We start from the raw sequence: 18,640 nt of genomic DNA on the forward strand, positions 1-18,640 counted from the left end.
GCTTGTTAAAAAAAAAAAAAAGTATCAAAACAATTGAAAAAAAAGAATCGTGAAATTAGGGTTGAAAAGAATGGGTATTAGACTTGTTGTGAACAGAGTTCCCCTTCTCCTCTGTCGAGCTTCGAGATAGCCTTCTTCTTCGGCGAATTCTCTTTCGCCTTCACTCCGACATAGCCTTCTTCCTCATCTTGCTTCAACACCGCCGTCGACACTCCGTTTCAGTGTTACTTCAAATCGTGATTTTTGAATGTGAAAGTAAAAGGAAACAATGGCCGAAAGGGAAACCGTTATGGCGACGAAACCAAGAGTTCGTCGTTTCGTAAGAGTTGGAATTTTTCTAATCTCTCACAGTAACTATGTTAGGTACACTCTTCTTCTGAATTTGAGCTTTTGTTTATGTTTTCTGAGTTTCAATTTCAATCTGATTGCACCATTAACAACTTTGTTGCTTTTTTCAGCTTCATAGGTTTCGTATCAGGAATCGTTGCTCTTCTTCTTCTACCTATACTCGCCAAGAATACTTACATTTCCGAAAATGCTCTCATGCCAGGTTTCTCTCTCTATTTCCCCAAATCACTGTTTCTTCTTCTTAAGTTTTGTAAGCTGAAAACAACTTATTGATTAATCTGTCTGTTTCTGCAGGTTCTGCTAACAATATGCTCTCTACTCAACACGTTTTACACGCCACCGAATTCGTCAATGATTTAACTGATTCTGTCGAGTAACTCCTTCTACTTCTATTTTCAGATGTTTCGAATCTCATTTTTACATATCTGTTATACTCTTCTGTTCGAAAATATAACATTTCTAATTTAGTTTTAGAGTAGCATACTAGCATGCATTACTGCTCAAGGTTTTCGATAAATGTTTGCTATCGCAATCTGGGATGCGATGTAGCGTGACTGTAATGTGATGTGACCATAATTGAGGTTGCACAGTTGTGATTCTATGCAATATCGAGAGTTGCGACCGCTGCTGTTACCAAATGTGGCCATGATTTAAAAACTTGCTATTAGTGTGAACCAATTCTACACTCATATCTGATGAGTCAACTATCTGTGTCAACTATTTTGTCATGTTAGTGCTCTCCTGTGATTACTTGATGAAGTAACATTTGCTATGTGTTTCAATGCAGTGAAAGTCATAAAATTATTGCACAGTATATGTCGGCGTTGGAAGCTGAGGTTACTTATCACAAGTTCCAGCCACAACTGAATCAGTTTAATCCACTGCATTTTTTCACAAGTCCGGATTCCGGTATAGTCTCAAAAAATATAAGTTGTTCATCACTTGGAATCAACATTGCTGGAATTATTAGAGCACCGCGGGGTGATGGCAAGGAATCTATTGTCTTGGTAACGCCTTACAATCCAAGGAAAGTTGGTTCAGGAGAGGCTTTGTCTCTGGGCATTGCTTACTCGGTGTTCTCACTGCTTTCACGGGTTACATGGTTGGCAAAGGATGTCATATGGCTTGTGGCAGATTCACAATACGGAGAATATGCGGCAGTGGATGCTTGGCTAAGAGAGTACCAGGCTCCTGCATTCTATGAAGCTGATATAGATAATAGTGAAACTTGCAATGCTATTAATGAACTTGGACAGAGTCCTTCTTCTGATAGGAAGTTATACGGTGGTTTTAGACGTGCTGGAACTATGGCTGCAGCTCTTGTAATAAAAGTTGCGGAGCAAGGTAACCGTCATGAAGACATTCTTAATATCTACCCCGAGGCGTCAAATGGGCAGATGCCAAACCTCGACCTCATCAATATTGTAAATTATCTCGGAGTGCATAAACGTGGTTTGCGAGTAAAGGTGAACAAGATGTTTTCTCTATTTGGCTCCAAGTGGCTTAATACTTTGGGTGGTATATTAGAATCTCTGGGACAAATTGCTAGGAACTTGAATCCTCAATGGAAGTTTGGTATTTCTGCTACTGAGTATGTTGAGGGCACAGCTACCCTGGCAAGTTCATTGTATTTACAGGTATTTTACTTTTACTTCATCTAAATCGTGTGTGTGCGCACGTGCGTGAGTACCATGTTATCACTATAAACATTATTTATTTATATACCATTCCTCTCAGGGGTTGGGTGTTCCCACTGGTCCTCATGGTGCCTTCCGTGATTATCAAGTTGACGCAATAACTCTGGAGATTTCACCAAAAGTTTCTCCTGATAAAATGATCAGTCGTAGTCGTAATGAATTTATTCTCCGTGGTGGAAGGTAGGTGCCACTCATCCAAGCGTTACTTATAACAATCTTCGAAGAAATGGCGGGCCATCAATTGAAACATGTAGAAATTTTGCAATTGACACCTCCAATACGACATCCCCGATAGCTCTTTACTTTCTATTTGTATAATAAAATCCACTTTTAGATTTAAAGCTACTATCATAAAGATCATGTCTATACAATTTTACATTAATCGGAAATAATTTGTTATGCTATGCCAATGAGATACATCAAATGTAACATGTTTGATAAAACTTTATAAGATGTTAGTCTTTATGTATCTCATTGACATATCGAATGATTTCCAATTGATGTTACATTTTATTGACATGATCTATATGGTAGTAACTTTCAATCTAACATTGAATTTTGTAATATAGATATCAGGTTAAGAATTATCAAAGTGTTATACATTAAGTATATTTGGTGTTGGTCATGTCCTTCTGATTATGTTTGTTTTCCATTTACTATCAAGAAACTGTACAAAATTATACATATCTTTTTATTTGTTTACTAAAGAAAGCGAGAAAAGTCTATGTAATTATTTGAAGGCACAGTTCAGTTTGAGTCATCATAGATAAATTATAGTTACTTCTACTAGGAAAGCTAAACAAGCTTTAAACGTGTATTTTCACAATTGTTAGATTGGATGAAAAAATTGAAACCTTTGACTTGACCGATTTTATTAGGCAGTGATCTGTATCCTTATTATTTCTTTTTTCAATAGGGAGGTGTAATTGTGATGGCAAACTATTACTATCATATATCATATGTCCTGTAAAGACTTTAGGTGCGTAGAATATTGTTATTTAGATTTGAACATTTTATGAATTTGTATAATCTATATCACTGCTTGTGTTAGTTGTGTACTTTATACCAAATCACACAGTAAGAAATTTTCTCTCCCTGTTTGATCACTCAGCAAAGAATGTGTTACTTATTGCAGGTTGATTGAAGGAGTCGTACGCTCAATAAACAACCTTCTTGAGAAGTTCCATCAGTCGTTCTTTTTGTACCTCTTGACATCTTCTAGTAAGTTTGTGTCTGTAGGAGTTTACATGATTCCATTTGCATTGCTTGTTGCACCACTCCCGATAGTTGCGGGATCTCTCTATGCCGAAGCGAGCAAATCCACATCTTCCACTGAAGTTGTTGTCAGCCACAAATCTTGGAAATGGCTGAACTCAGCCAGAAAGGTTTTGGCTATTCATTTATGGGGTGCTGTTGTTTCCTTACTCCCATATTTCCTATATCATATACCTAACTCCACCCCAACAACAAACTTTACAGTGTGGGGTTTATTATCAGCTTTTAGCCTCCTAATTTTGTACTTCATATTGGGTTCTCCGATTTTCGAATCTTCCACATCCCAACCCGAGAAAGGCGAATGGGCTAGCTTAAAGTCCGTAACAATATCAACCGCTTTCATTGGTTTATCTCTCATGTCAGTCATTAACTTCGCTACAGCAGAAATCGGAGCATTACTCATTGTCCCGATTTGTTTGATGACTCGACCATTGAAGCTTGATATTCAATCCAGAAGTTTCAGAACCTTATTGAGGGCCACATGTAATCTTGCTCTAGGTCTTGTTATCTTCCCTCCAGTAGCATATTTTTTAATAAAAGGCACATTTGAAGGTTTTTATGGTATTAATGTTGGTGAGTATTGGAACTGGGTGGAATCCCTTTGGACATGGAACAGTGCTACTTACCTCTATGTAGGTATAGTTCATCTACCATGTTGGGCACTTTGTATTCATATTTTGTTTCATCCTTGTTGATATGTAATTTTATTTTTTGGACAATTAATTTTAATCCAAAAAAATTTACTGTCTTGATATTTATTTCTTCCTGTTTAAAGCATATCACTATTCTCTTCTCCCCATGTAATTCTTTATGAATTTGATCATGACCAGATGTACTTTATGAATTTGTACTGATCTTGTTCTGGATCATTGAGCTTCTATTCTGGAGTTAGTAATAGTAAATTCCAGGGTGTGTTTTTAATAATTTTGGTAGATTTTGAATATGCCAATTGATTTTAATCCAATAGTAAAAAATACAAATGAATTTCAATGCAACATCAATTTGTTTCTCAATCTCAAGTTATGAAACCAAAGATTGCTTTTCTCTTCATTGCAAGAAATAGACTTCCTTTGGAAATGGTTTGGGATGCATTCTTTAAGGTACATTCATTTTTTTTCTTTCAATTATTAATATTATTGATCTCTATGTCATCTGTTTATGTTTTTGTAATCTTGTGTGTGTGTGTGTGTGGACTTGGTGATTAGTAGGAGGGTTAATTAGAAACTAAGAACTTGTGACACTTTGAGCTACCATTGGATAGTTATCGAGATGCGCTTGGTTCCGAGTAATGTGTTGATGTTATGTTTTTACAGGCAAATGTTAGTGGTTAGTTTGTTAGTTAGAGTTGCATCAAAATATCGGGCCGCACCTTCGGGGATGAGTTGACTTTGCTTGGATCCGATGCGTTGTTGAGAATAGTGAATGGTGTAAATTTAGTAACTTCAACAATATGTTTTTAGTCATGAAATGCATTTAGTAATCATTGATTAGTAAAGCGTAAGGGAAATTGTTTATGGTAAGATAGTATGGTTCTTTTAGTCTTTTGCGCTGTTGTATTTGTATCCCTTAGTGTTCGATACATTTCACATTGATAAGCTTAATAGTAGTTTTCGAAGAGCTTAGATGCGTGTCTATAGGATTCTATTAGAAGGAAATTTTGATTTCTTTTAATACATTGCTGAGTTCTTTGGCGATGAACTAGCAGACACTCATTCACGCTTCTTGTTTCATATAATGCTTCTTGCTTAATGTCGAGGTGCATCAATTCTTTACAGAAACATTTATGCTGTATTTTCAGGGAGGCGACAACAATTTCTCGATTTTTGTTCATCCTAGGCCAGGGTTTCAATTGAACGAGGCAACAACAAGATCATCATATTTTTCGCAAGAAAGTTTACTAGGACTGCTGCTTTGAGGCTTCTTAACATGGTAAGTTCATATATCATAGGCTTTTCTTGAACGCCGATAACGTACTTTCAAATATGATAAACACTTCTGCTATAAGCTCTTAATTTAGCTGTTTATACAAACACGCTCTTAGTCTAAGTTGTTAATAATTTTCTGATTTTCTTTTGGACAGTCTGTTCTGCGAGATTTCAGTTAAGAGAAGAAAATGCTTATTGCTTGAGAGGCTGATACAAGCAGAACATGCATTTAGTATAAAAATGTGAGGGAGAAAAGAGAATAAAGCAAGGGCAATTGAAGATTGTTGACTGCCACACTATATGTATATTGAATTGTATTGTATAATAATGGACCATACATAGAAAAAAAAATGTTTGTGACACTGATGCATATTATTTGTCTAGTTTGGTAATATAGTTTGTTAACCTTTAAAGAAATTTTACATATGTCTAGTTTGGTAACATAGTTTCTCTATAAAAGAGAGAGTGAGTTTAAGAAAGTATATTGCTCTGCTCACTACTCAAGTCAGAGTGAGTCTCTCATTATTGTAATTGTAGAATGATAAATGAATAACTATTGAGCTTAACTCATTCTCATTGATAACTAGTTCATAATAAACTAGTTCTAGATTGTAGGACAAATAATGGCTAGTTTATAATGTTAGAAATTCTAATACCTTCTCTTTAGATCACGCTAAAAATATATATTTTTTGCCCCCTCTTTCTTTATTTACATAACACATAATAATCAGAAAAAAAATCAAATAAACGTTGAGTACAACGGATGTGAGGGGTACTAATACATTCCTTTGCATAACTGACTTCCGAACTCGAATTTGGTTGCGACAACCATATTTTTACTCTTTTAAGGTTTTATCAATATTTTTCCTTTCTTTTTGAAAAAAAAAATTAAATTTCGGTGACGACTCGAGTGATTGTTTATGCTCGGGTATTTTTTCCGCCGCAACATTAGGGGAGCATGGAACCGCCTCGGTACTTGCCGAGGTCCATAAAGAGGCATGCATCAGTCATATTGGCGGTAGGGTTCTTGTAACACCCCATTTTTTTGTTACATTATTTATGATGAATTTATCTATGATTTTTGTGTGATTTGATTAATTGCTGTGTAGTTGTGGGGGTATCTATGCTTGAGGTGGGGTGTAAAAGAGGGTTGAAGCTGATTAGAATTATTTAGAATATAATATATGTTGATTTTTTAAATAGAGTCTAAAGACTTATGAATAACAAATCTCCTAGATTTATGAATGTAATTTAAAGAGGATTGATTTCACTACAAGCAAAATGGTGATCTGCAATGAATTTATACCAGCAAAACAAATGATGTAGCCAGGGGTTTTGCCAAAATCTAAAGAAAAAAGTTTTGTGAAGGGTCGTAAAATTTAAATCAGAAAAATTAAATATTTAATTAACATTTTGAATTTTAGAAAAATTGCATGGACAGGAGCGTCCCTTGGTAGACTTTAATACCGCGTCAAATTTGTCTTGAGAAGACTTTAATACCACGTCAAATTTGCCTTGAGAAGGTACTTAATCAGTTTGTGAGTCAGAATGACATACTGATATTTATGAGATATAATGCATTGTCAGAGGTTACTTTTCATGAATTTTTCACTTGTTCTACATTGCGAGCACTACAACAAAAGCACATTCAGTGGCGGAGCCAGGGAGTGATCGGGGAAGGCCATGACCACCCCATTATTTTTTAGAAACCAATATATAGACTGAGGCTACGCTGAACAAAAAGGTTATTAGTATTTGATATGAGTGTAATGTCATCATGACCCAAAAATATACTTTAGCTAGATACCCTTACTCCATTCACTCTACAAGCTAGAATTCTCTCACCCAGGGCCGGCCCAATCAACGCAGAGGCCCCGCTCTAATTTTAAAAATAGGCCTAAATTTAAAATAAAAATATAATTATAATAATTAAAAAAACACATAAAAATACAATTATGGATTAATCAATAATATATTTAATTATAATTATTTTGAGGTTTGATCTATCTAAATTTTTGTATGCGTTGAATTTTATCATAACATTTTTTTAATTTATTTGATTTTTATTATAAAATTTTATTTATTTGGATCAATATTTATGAAAAAAAATTAGACATTTCCAAATTTTGAGGCCTCCCTAAATGTGGAGCCCTGTGCTGTAGCACTTCTTGCACATGCACTGGGCCGGCCCTTCTCTCACCGAATAAGAAATAGAACTACTATCTTTCTCCAATTACTCAACTATTAGATTAAATGTTGTTTTATAACTAATATTTTAATTATGTTTTTTTATAATATAGAAAAAACTTATAAAAAAATTAATTATTTTTCTTTTTAAAGATAAATTTATAAATTTATTTTAGCTGTCAACAAATTAATATTATAACTAATATTTTAAATTTTTGTAATGCATTCAAATAACCTTATGTTTAGGGACAAATTTAATAATATATAAAAAAATGATACAAGTGAAAAATTAATAAAATCTATTTTAATAAGTGAATTCTATCAATAGATTTTACATATTTATCCATTTTTCATACAAAATATATATTTGAGTATTTCAAAATAATAATAAAAATTACAAAATTATTCAAATAAGTATTAATTTATTTATCACTATTATTAATAAAAATGGTACTATGATAATAATTTGAAAATGGTGCAAGTAATATTCATTTTTAAAATTAATATTATTTTAAAAATTGAAAAAAAAGTTTATTTTGAAACAATTTTTTTTAATAAATGAAGTAATAATTTTTACCACCTATTTCTACCGCTTAAAATATCAAATGACTCTTCACGTTTACAATTTTTGTCAATTACATTTGTTTTTTTTTCTCCTATTACGCATTTGTCACATTTATCTCTATTTTTTATTGTTTAATTGTAAGTTTAGTACATTTTTCTATGTATTTTTTTTATTTCAAAATTTTTATTTTAGGATTGTAAATGTATATCTTTAATTTTAAAAAATTGTTATTTTGATCAATTTATTATAAGGATTATAATAGAAAAAAAATTGATATTATTGTATAAAAAATAATTTAAATATTTTTTAAAATATATATTTATTTTTTCGGTCATCCCAACAGTTTTGTCTTGATTATGCCACTGCAGCACATTTCGTGTCAATTTTTTACTATAAACACCTTACTAACCGAAGAAATATATGTTCATTAACTATTTTTCATTAAAAATATACATGTTGAATTAAAGAAAAACTAACATCTTTGATTTATATATATATTGAATTGATGAACTTTCTTTTTAATAGAAGGATGAGTGAGAATATTATAAGATAATTTTTGTGATATACTAGTTAATATAACCATTTTGTTTGGTGTGACAACTTCAACTAATTCATCACACGTTATTGAAATCTTTAACTATAAAATTGTTATTTATAGTATTATGCATCTTGCTGGCTCAACCATACTCTACTCTTTAGGATATGTATCCCTTTCTCACCGACACCAACATTACAATATTCCATATCTATTTTTTTATATTATTATCAAATATTTTCTAACTTAATATTTGAGTGCCAAGTGCCCCTAAAAATTGAGTCTTATTCAACCTTGTCTCTTGACTTATCAACTGTTCTTAACGTATTCTAACCGTCCCTAACTAACCTCATCCTCAATGCCACGTGCCTTTTTATGTTTGACCAGAAAATTAAAAAATGAATATTTAATTTATTGCATAATCTCAACAATGACCTACTAAAATAAACATTTAGGTTTTTTTTATGAATTATAAATAAATTATTCTTTTAAACTTAAATGTATTTTTGGTCTCTCTATATTGGTGTTTTTAACATTTTAGTCCCCAAACTAAAAAAATCAACTATTAGGTCCTCAATTTCAAATAATGTGAACTTTTTATGGTCCCTGATGTGACAGATTTTTTTAATAACATGACACCTCAAAATTTGTCTAATCACATGCCACCTCATTAAAATCAATTAACTATTATTTTTAATTTGAAATCTAATGTTTAATTTTTTCAGAAACATTTTAATGATTAAAAAATTCAAATTTTTCAAAAAAAATTACATTTTAGTATCATTAATCTCATTTTAAGTAGAAGTTATAATTTTATTTTATTTATTATTGTAAATTTTTTTTTCTTATTCATCACGTTAATTTTAAATAGAAATAATATTTTATATTATTATTATTATTATTATTATTATTATTATTATCAAACCATCTTAAATCTTAAAAAAATTATATTTTTTCTAATACAGATTAAAAACCGAATTTTTTTTTTGAATAACAAGTTTTTTAAAAAAAATTTCAGAAATAACCATCTTTTCAAAAAAATTCCCCAAATGTCACATTTTTGCTTCCTGCACCACGTTGTCGCCAGGGGGGTGGCGACAACACTGAGCCCAATACGTCGTCGCCAGTGGGCCTGGCGCCTGCTTTCAAAATTTAGGTGTTGTCGCCACCCCCCCCCGGCGACAACACCCCCCCCTATTTTTTTTCTTTTTTTTTTTGTTATTTTTTTCTTTAACATATTTTCTCTTAAATTTTTTTATATTATATTTTTCAAATATTCTTTCAACATTATTTTTTTATATAATTTTTTCGGTAATTTTTTTTTTCCATGGTAATATTTTTTCGGTAATTTTTTTCTTTCAACATTAATGTTTTCGGTAATATTTTTTCCATGGTAATATTTGGTAATTTCTTTCAATATGTCTCCTGAATCCATTATTTTTTTGGTCATGTTTGTTGTGTTGTAACCCATAAAATTTATGAAAAAAAGTTCATTTCATTGAAAAAGTAAATTACAAATATCATCGAAACTAAAAACTATGTTGTGGAGCTAGATCCACGATTGGGACATTTGGTCCTATTATGTCCTACCTCACGACATATACTACACTTCCTCTGCATTTTTTCAGTTACGTCCATCTCGGTTCTAATACGCCTGCTGTTTGGTCGACCGCTTTTATTCCGACGCATTAAATCGTTATGCCAAACTGTTTCCCCCTCGTACACAGGCCAATATGCTTCCATTGCTACCACCGGAAAGTAATTGTCGTATACGTTGAGCAACGTTGATACCTTGTAAATTTCTGATACCAAAGATAATGCATCAAAGTGAGTATGTGAACATGCTGCAAGGACATGGGAGCAAGGCATGCGATATGCTTGAAATTGGCCACAGTCGCACCAACGATCTGGGATATTGACGCGATACTGTTGTCGTGGAAGTCCCTGGTTGTGGTCAATTGTTTCCTTTACACTGAAGGTGTGGCCATGACGGTCGAACTCGGTCACTCGGTGAGTGTTACCCTTGGCAGATTCTTGTTGTATATATTTCATACACACATCGCTGTAGACCTGTTGTGTTTGTAACACTGAATTCCACCGCTTACCTCTTGTGGCGAACAGAGTTGCCATCCGAAAATACGTAGCACTAACCAAGGCAGTTACAGGTAGGTTTCGAATGCCTTTGAAAACCCCGTTCGTTGATTCCACAAGATTTGTAGTCATGTGACCCCACCTAGCCCCATCGTCGTATGACCTAGTCCATCTCGCTCTGTCCCTGCATCTGGATTTGTCAACGCTATTTCTCGGCGGTAGTATTGAAATCCAGGTTGGTTTAAGGCATACCCCGCGTTCACCAAGTGGTTCTTCAAAAATTTATCCTTGATCTCTCTCATAAAATTTTGTGCTATATGCCTAATACAGTAGACATGCTTAGACGGAGGGTTGTGCCAACCATTTGTCGGATTGTTGTATGCGCTGTCAATAGAAGCGTGCTTGTCCGAAATCAAACAAAGATTAGGTTGTGGAGCAACTCTAGCTCGGAGATTCTTCAGAAAGAAACTCCAAGCAACAGCTGTTTCTCCTTCTACCAGAGCAAAGGCTATTGGAAAAATGTTGCTGTTCCCATCCTGCGCGACCGCCATCAGCAAAGTTCCCTTGTATTTCCCATACAGCCAGGTTCCATCAATTTGAATGATCGGCTTGCAAAAACCAAAACCGACGATGCATGGTCGAAACGCCCAGAATAGTCTATGGAAGATTCCATTACCTTCGAGAGGGGTTCCGTCCTGGGACTGTGCCGGCAGTGTCTCCAATATAGTAACAGTCCCAGGTGAATACAATTGCAGTGCAGCCAGGTAGCGAGGAAGTTGTTGGTATGATTCCTCCCAGTTGCCGTAGACTTTTTCAATTGCTTTCTGTTTCGCCAACCAAGCCTTTCTGTACGAAGGTCTGTATTTGAACACAGAAACGCAATGAGAAATAATTGTCTTCACCTTCAGTGATGGGTCAGTTTCGACCAGAGGAATGATGGTATGACATATCATGTCATGATTGAGTTTTCGATGATCTTGCGCCATGTTAGTGGTGACGCAGGTGTGGGCTTGAGATATCGAACGTATCACCCACGCATTAAATTTCTTTCTGAATGATGCCTTCAGCATGTATCCACACTCCGGGTTTTTGCACGCAATAGTGACTCTCTCTGGATTTGAGCGATCGGCTTTAAAATCAACACAATTTGCTAAGTGCCAATTTTTTATAGCCAACATACAATCATCCTTCGAACGAAACGTGTCACCCTCTTTTAACTCCTCGCTTGACCTCGTATATGGATTGTAGAACATATCGGACGATGGCTCGTCCTCTCCTAAATTAAGCGTTGTGAAATGTGCCGGAGGTGAATATGCATGTGTATCCGGTACTGGATCCGGCAATGGAACTTGTTCGTCACCTTCATCTTCGGAATCACGATTCACCAACTCATCAACAACATCTTCTATTTCAGTTTCTTCATCAATGACATGTTCGGGCTGTTGTTCGTCATCAACAACAGGATCAATAACCTGTGACTGAATATTTTGCGAAGGAGCATTTTGTTCAACCACTATGTACAGCTCCAGATAATCATAACCAAAATACTCATGGGTGAGGAACATGTTTTGAACCTCTACGTCAGTTGTTATCTGTGATTGATAAAACTTGACTGAGTTGTTAGGTTGAACAAGGGGTTGTCGGTAAAATATTTGAGAGACTGGTTCTCTTATTTTGGATTCGATTTTCCTTTTTAGATAAGAGAAATCCGATTGTCTATTTAGAGCAAAACGTGTTGAGTTTGTGTTTCTAAATAGAAAACCGTTTGTGTCGCAGTGGTATGTCTCACCGTTCATATGAACGCGAACTTTGTATTGTGAGGTGGATGCCATAATTTTGATATGTGTTTGTGAAAGAAGAAATGTGAGAATTGTGTTGTAAAAAGAAGAAATGTTTGGGAGAATTGTGTTGTAAAAAATAATATGCGAAGTAGTTCATATATATCATGCACCACCTCTTACACAAGAATACATGCAACAAGCACGCAAGAAATGAAGCAATAATTCTGCACAAGATTCAAATATGACAAGACTAATGCATGTCACAAAAGAATCTCGTCCCCACCTCTTACACAAGGCTAATGCATGCAAGAAATGAAACAATATTTCTGCACAAGATTCAATTATGACAAGACTATATTTTCATGGATTATTTGTATTTGTATTTGTATTTGTATTTCTATTGGTAATGTATTTGTATTTGTATTTGTATTTCTATTGGTAATGTATTTGTATTATCCTGTATTAAATCAACTGGTTATGTCTTTGTCACGTAATGAAATTGTCTTCATGACCCATACTGCCACTCTTTATTTTGGACAGTCAAATACGCATGCTTTCGTCAAGTCCCATCAAGTCAGTCTTCATGGCCCATACTGCCACTCTTTATTTGTATTTGTATTTCTATTGGTAATGTATTTGTATTATCCTGTATTAAATCAACTAGTTATGTCTTTGTCACGTAATGAAATTGTCTTCATGGCCCATACTGCCACTCTTTATCAGTGTGTCTGCATTTATCATACATGTTAGGCGTGCTTGTAAACAGTACGCAACATCATTATTTTTTTCTACCCACTACTATTATAAATTATGGGCTCCTATTGTTGAGTTTACACACAGATACACAAACTCCAAATACCAAACAATCACACAAACACAACCATGCCTCGCCGGACAACCATTAGGCCAGATGGATGTCACCGGACAACAGATCCCCCGCCCCGGAGATCAACATGGGGTATTGAACCGGAACCAGAGTATCGCAGAAGGACCGGACATGTCATATACTCTGCTGTGAAACCTCCCATGCCGGTTATGTTTTGGAATATCACTTCCGTCGAGCAACTCAAGAGGACTCTCCTGACTTTTTTAGAGGGGGAGTACGAATCCGGCGAACAGATAAGAAGCATCAAGAGGCTTAAAACAAGGGTCGATCCTGTGACTGGAGCAGTGACAAGTTTTTGGGATAACGTGGAATACGATATTAAGTGCTTTCAAATGATGCATGGACCCAATGACATTGTTTTAACCGTAGTAATTTCTTAGATGTTTTAGTTTCTGTGTTGGTTATTGTCAATGTACCTTTTTAATTAATGAATGAATTAATGTTTTCCATAATATATATATCTGCGCTAATTTAATATAAATACAAATATATATTATAAGTATATGTTTTAAATGAATTAAAATAAAAATAAAAACATCTAAATAAAAAATAAAAATTATGATAACTCAGTGCATGCAACAATTTAACATAATTTAGCATGACAAGAATGCATGCCTCTATAGCAATCTCGTCCCTACCACAGACATGACAAGACAAGACACTGCAGGGAATCTCGTCCCCACCACAGACATGACAAGACAAGACACTGCAGGGAATCTCGTCCCCACCACAGACATGACAAGACAAGACACTGCAGCGAATCTCGTCCCCACCACAGACATGACAAGACAAGACACTGCAGGGAATCTTGTCCTCACCTATGCATTCTGGCTATAAATATGTTCCCAAACTTGTTCATTTTCTTCATCACCTCTTATACTTTCATCAGAGCAACTTATCATCAGAACAACTTTGTGTTTCATCATCAACAAACATGTCTCTCCTAACTATGGGTCAAGAGCATCGAGGAACCATTGCAAACATTGCCGATTATGTAAGTTTGAGTAAACACTTAATTTTTTTTACTTAAATTTACTAATTTCAAATACTTATGGGTAATGTTTTTTATAGGATATCACGAGATTTAGGACCCGTGCTGGTAAGATGAATGCTCCTGACCCTTTGATTGTGGACTACGTTAAACGTGCGGGATTTGGTGAGGTAATGAACTTAACACATACCTCAGTTGATATGAAGTTTATATTAGCATTGTGTGAGCGTTGGAGGCCTGAGACTCATACTTTTCACCTTCCAATGGGTGAATGTACCGTCACTCTAGAGGACGTGTACATGTTATTGGGTCTCAAAACAAATGGAAAGGCAGTGTATGGAAATGTCCAACAACCAAACGCTCTATGCGTCGAATTGTTGGGTGTGGATTTAATAGAGGGTGAGGGGCGACAAAGGGGTAGGGGCCAAGGTATAAAGCTTGCTGGCCTTCAACTAGCTTATGATGGCCTTAAATTGAATGAGTTTTCTGACGAAGAAAGTAAACTACAGAAAACTAGGATGTATATTATGTTGTTATTTAGTAGGTTTCTATTTCCCGAAGGCACGAGAAATAGAGTTAATTTTATGTACTTGTGTTTACTTGGGGACATTGATGCAATAAAGACATATAGTTGGGGTTCAGATGTGTTGGCATACCTCTATAGTTCCTTGTGCAAATGTGCAAAAAAGAATAGTTGTACATTTAGTGGATGTGCATTCTTGCTACAAGCATGGGCATGGTGGAGAATGCCGGTATTGGCCCCTGCAAATCCAAACAGTTACGCCTTCCCTTACGCTTCAAGGTAACTTTTGGATCTTATTTTAATTAGTGCATTTTATTCTATTATTATTTGTAACTATATTGATTTTTATCTTTTAATGTGTTTAGGTTTAATACAATCGGGTTGGATTACACCAATACGCCTGTATCCAAAATCATTTTCTACCGCCAACTATTAGATCGACTTGGACCCCAAGATGTAATACCACTAAAAATGTCCATTTTCTAAATATATTTTTAAAATTAACTATCTTCTATATTTTGAAATTAATATTATTTGCTTTGCAGTTTATTTGGCGACCTTACTTGGAATTGGACCACGTACCCGACCTTGACGAGGCGGCTATTTGGACAGCAAAATCACCCATCATACGGTTCACCACTGTGGAGATGCACCAAAGTGACCGTGTGAAGCTCCAATTCGGCATGCATCAAGGTATCCCTGACCCACCTGAGCCTGACTGTTTGGGACGTTGGCATCTGGAGAAGGTTAGCGAACAGTGGTACGTAGAAAATTACAAGACGTTTGCTATAGATCAGCGTAAAATATGGGCTCGTCATTCCAAAACTGTTCTAGAATTTCCATTGGCGCCGGGAGAAATGAAGCCAACTGTTGAATATGTCAACTGGTACAGATCGGTCACAAATCCTGAAATGATTGTGTCTGCCCCTTTCTATTTAGTTGACCCGCGAGCACAACCTCCATATTTTGGAGGACAACAACAACCACCACCAAATTACCAACAACAACAACAACCACCACCAAATTACCAACAACAGCATTACCCACGACAACACCAACAACAACAACAAAGTTACCACCAACAACCAATCCAACCACAAACACCTTTTTACCAACAACATTCCCAACAATACCACCAGTTTTTTCCATCCCAAACTCAACCACAAAATCAAGAATTCCATGTAGGGAGCTCTTCCAGATCACATTTCCAAGAATTCCAAGCGGGGAGCTCTTCAAGATCACCACCAATAACCCCCGACATGGGCATAGAAGAAGAATACCCGCAATACACCACATTCGACCAACCAACATCACAGTACCCCAACCAACCATTTGACCTCAACACACCACCACAACCATTGTATTTTAACCAAACCGGATCCACCACCAACTTCCAAAACTTCCATGCCGCACCCACTAGGAGAAATTTCAACCCACCTAGACAAAGCTTTGACAGCGCCGCGGGCACCCGCCTATCCTATGGAGGGAATTCTAGAGGTCAAGGACGGCCCACAGATTTTGAAGACCCATATTTCATTGAGGGGCCGTCGACGCAAGCACAAGACGAACCAAATAGAGGGTGGCGTCGTCGCAGGAATAGGGGGGCATTACCAACTCGTGACCCTTCTACACGACCTATTAGACAACCTGAATGTGGATCGTACCATGGTCCACGTGGCGCTCAATAGGAATTATATTTGTATCGTTAATGTATTTTGTAATGTTTTTAATTTTAATGTATTTGTATCGTTAATGTATTTTGTAATGTTTTTAATTTTAATGTATTTGTATCGTTAATGTATCGTTATTGTATTTTAATATATAATTATTTTTAACGAATGTCCAACTTTCAAAATAATGAATCCACCACCAACTTCCAAAAATAATTTTAAAAAGATAGATAAAAAAAACAATATAAAAAAATTATGGAAAAATTGTAGTTAAAAAAAATACTATAAAAAATTAAATGATAAAAGATTGCTAAAGAAAAAAATAACATAAAAAAAATGAAAAAGTTAATGTATCGTTATTGTATTTTAATATATAATTATTTTTAACGAATGTCCAACTTTCAAAATAATGAATCCACCACCAACTTTCAAAAATAATTTTAAAAAGATAGATAAAAAAACAATATAAAAAAATTATGGAAAAATTGTAGTTAAACAAAAAATACTATAAAAAATTAAATGATAAAAGATTGCTAAAGAAAAAAAATAACAAAAAAAAAAGGAAAAAAAATAAGGGGGGGTGTTGTCGCCAGGGGGGGTGGCGACAACACCTAAATTTTGAAAGCAGGCGCCAGGCCCACTGGCGACGACGTTATGGGCTCAGTGTTGTCGCCACCCCCCTGGCGACAACGTGGTGCAGGAAGCAAAAATGTGACATTTGGGGAATTTTTTTGAAAAGATGGTTATTTCTGAATTTTTTTTAAAAAAACTTGTTATTCAAAAAAAAATTCTTAAAAACCCAGAATTATTTTTTGTTGGATATATGGATGGAGACTGATTTTCCAATTCTTATGTATAAACACCAATGCATATTAAACCCAGACTTGAAAACCAACACAGATTAAAAACCCACTTGGTGGTAACAATCACCTTCTCACTTCTCAGCAACACAGTTTCATCCTTCAAAATCAAAACACTAAAACCTCTTCAACCCATTCACCATCATCAGAAAAACACAGTGCTCACAGATCTGGAAAAAAACACTACCAATCATCACCCCCATAAACTAAAACCTCTTCCACCAACAAAATCCGGAAACGGCGAAGAAGAGTTAGAAGAAGAAGAATGGAAATTTAATTTCATAATTGAAAAATTAAAATCCTTCCCAGATTTGAAGAAACTCAAATTAAAACTCTTGAACCCTAAACCCAAATCCCTTTCTCTCGTTTTTCATTGAATCCAACTAAAACTGCAAATGAAAATCAATCGAGCCAGATTAATGTTGATAAAAGATGTTGTTTGCTTTCGTTTGTTGTCGAACAAGAAGTTAAGCGAATCTGAAAAACGGTTGAGCGAACAAGAAGGTGGAAAACGAATCTGGAAAACGGTTGAGCGAAGAAGGTGGAAAGCGAATTTGGAAAATGGTGAACAGAGAAGAAGGTAGAGAGTGAAAATCTGGAGATTTATACAAAAGAATGAAAATTATGGAATGCATTTAAAAAAAGATTTGATATTTGATATTTGTTAAGACAGGAGAATGAAAATTTATTGTTGGAAAAAAATAGAAATTTTTTAAGATTTAAGATGAAATTATAATAATAATAGATATTTTTTAAGATTTAAGATGAAATTTAAGATTTAATAATAATATAAATTATAATTTTTATTTAAAATAAGATTAATGATAATAAAATAAAGAGTTAATTGATTTAATTGATTTTAATGAGGTGGCAAGTGACTGAACAAATTTTAAGGTGCCATGTCATTAAAAGATCTTCCAAGTGATCAGGGACCATAAAAAATTCACGTTATTTAAAATTGGAGGACCTAATAGTTGACTTTTTTAGTTTGGGGACTAAAATGTTAAAAATACCAATATAGGGTGACCAAAAATGCATTTAAGTCATTATTTAAATATTTAAAAATTATTTATAATTTTTTATCATCAGAATTTATTTTATTTTTACTTAACATAATGAAAATATTTTTGCTATGGAGAAGATACTAAAAACATATATACTTTTGAACTAGTTTTATAATTTTCTTCTCTACTGATTATCATTTAAAAAAAATATAACTATAACAGAAACATCTAAAAAAGTAAATATTTTATTTTATAAAAAAAATTATTTCATAAAAAATTACAATAAAGTGATTTATTCTATT

The 18,640-nt window shown here is 34.4% G+C and overlaps 1 protein-coding gene across 3 annotated transcripts; it reads left to right on the top strand.

Moving 5' to 3' along the window:
- Positions 1-5,662, top strand: LOC131652702 (uncharacterized). 3 transcript variants are annotated; one of them, XR_009298766.1, is made up of 9 exons: positions 1-363; positions 459-550; positions 643-721; positions 1,136-1,985; positions 2,086-2,225; positions 3,181-3,956; positions 4,384-4,420; positions 5,119-5,249; positions 5,401-5,662. XR_009298766.1 is itself a non-coding variant. In XM_058922646.1 (6 exons), the coding sequence occupies exons 1-6, from the start codon at positions 269-271 to the stop codon at positions 4,013-4,015; spliced, it is 2,091 nt and encodes a 696-aa protein (XP_058778629.1). In that variant the 5' UTR covers positions 1-268; the 3' UTR covers positions 4,016-4,078. The 3 variants fall into 3 exon arrangements, 1 of the variants encoding a protein (XP_058778629.1); XR_009298767.1 differs by lacking the exon at positions 4,384-4,420; XM_058922646.1 differs by lacking the exons at positions 4,384-4,420; positions 5,119-5,249; positions 5,401-5,662 and having other exon boundaries at positions 3,181-4,078.
- The last annotated feature ends 12,978 nt before the right edge of the window (positions 5,663-18,640 follow it).

The sequence above is a fragment of the Vicia villosa genome, linkage group LG2 (assembly GCF_029867415.1).
Source record: "Vicia villosa cultivar HV-30 ecotype Madison, WI linkage group LG2, Vvil1.0, whole genome shotgun sequence".
NCBI lineage: Eukaryota > Viridiplantae > Streptophyta > Magnoliopsida > Fabales > Fabaceae > Vicia > Vicia villosa.

Excerpts from the sequence above, each read along its gene's own strand:
- LOC131652702 (XM_058922646.1), top strand. The coding sequence starts at position 269 with ATGGCCGAAAGGGAAACCGTTATGGCGACGAAACCAAGAGTTCGTCGT. Across the intron at positions 364-458 it reads TCTCACAGTAACTATGTTAG|CTTCATAGGTTTCGTATCAG; the intron begins GTACACTCTTCT and ends TGCTTTTTTCAG. Across the intron at positions 1,986-2,085 it reads CAAGTTCATTGTATTTACAG|GGGTTGGGTGTTCCCACTGG; the intron begins GTATTTTACTTT and ends CATTCCTCTCAG.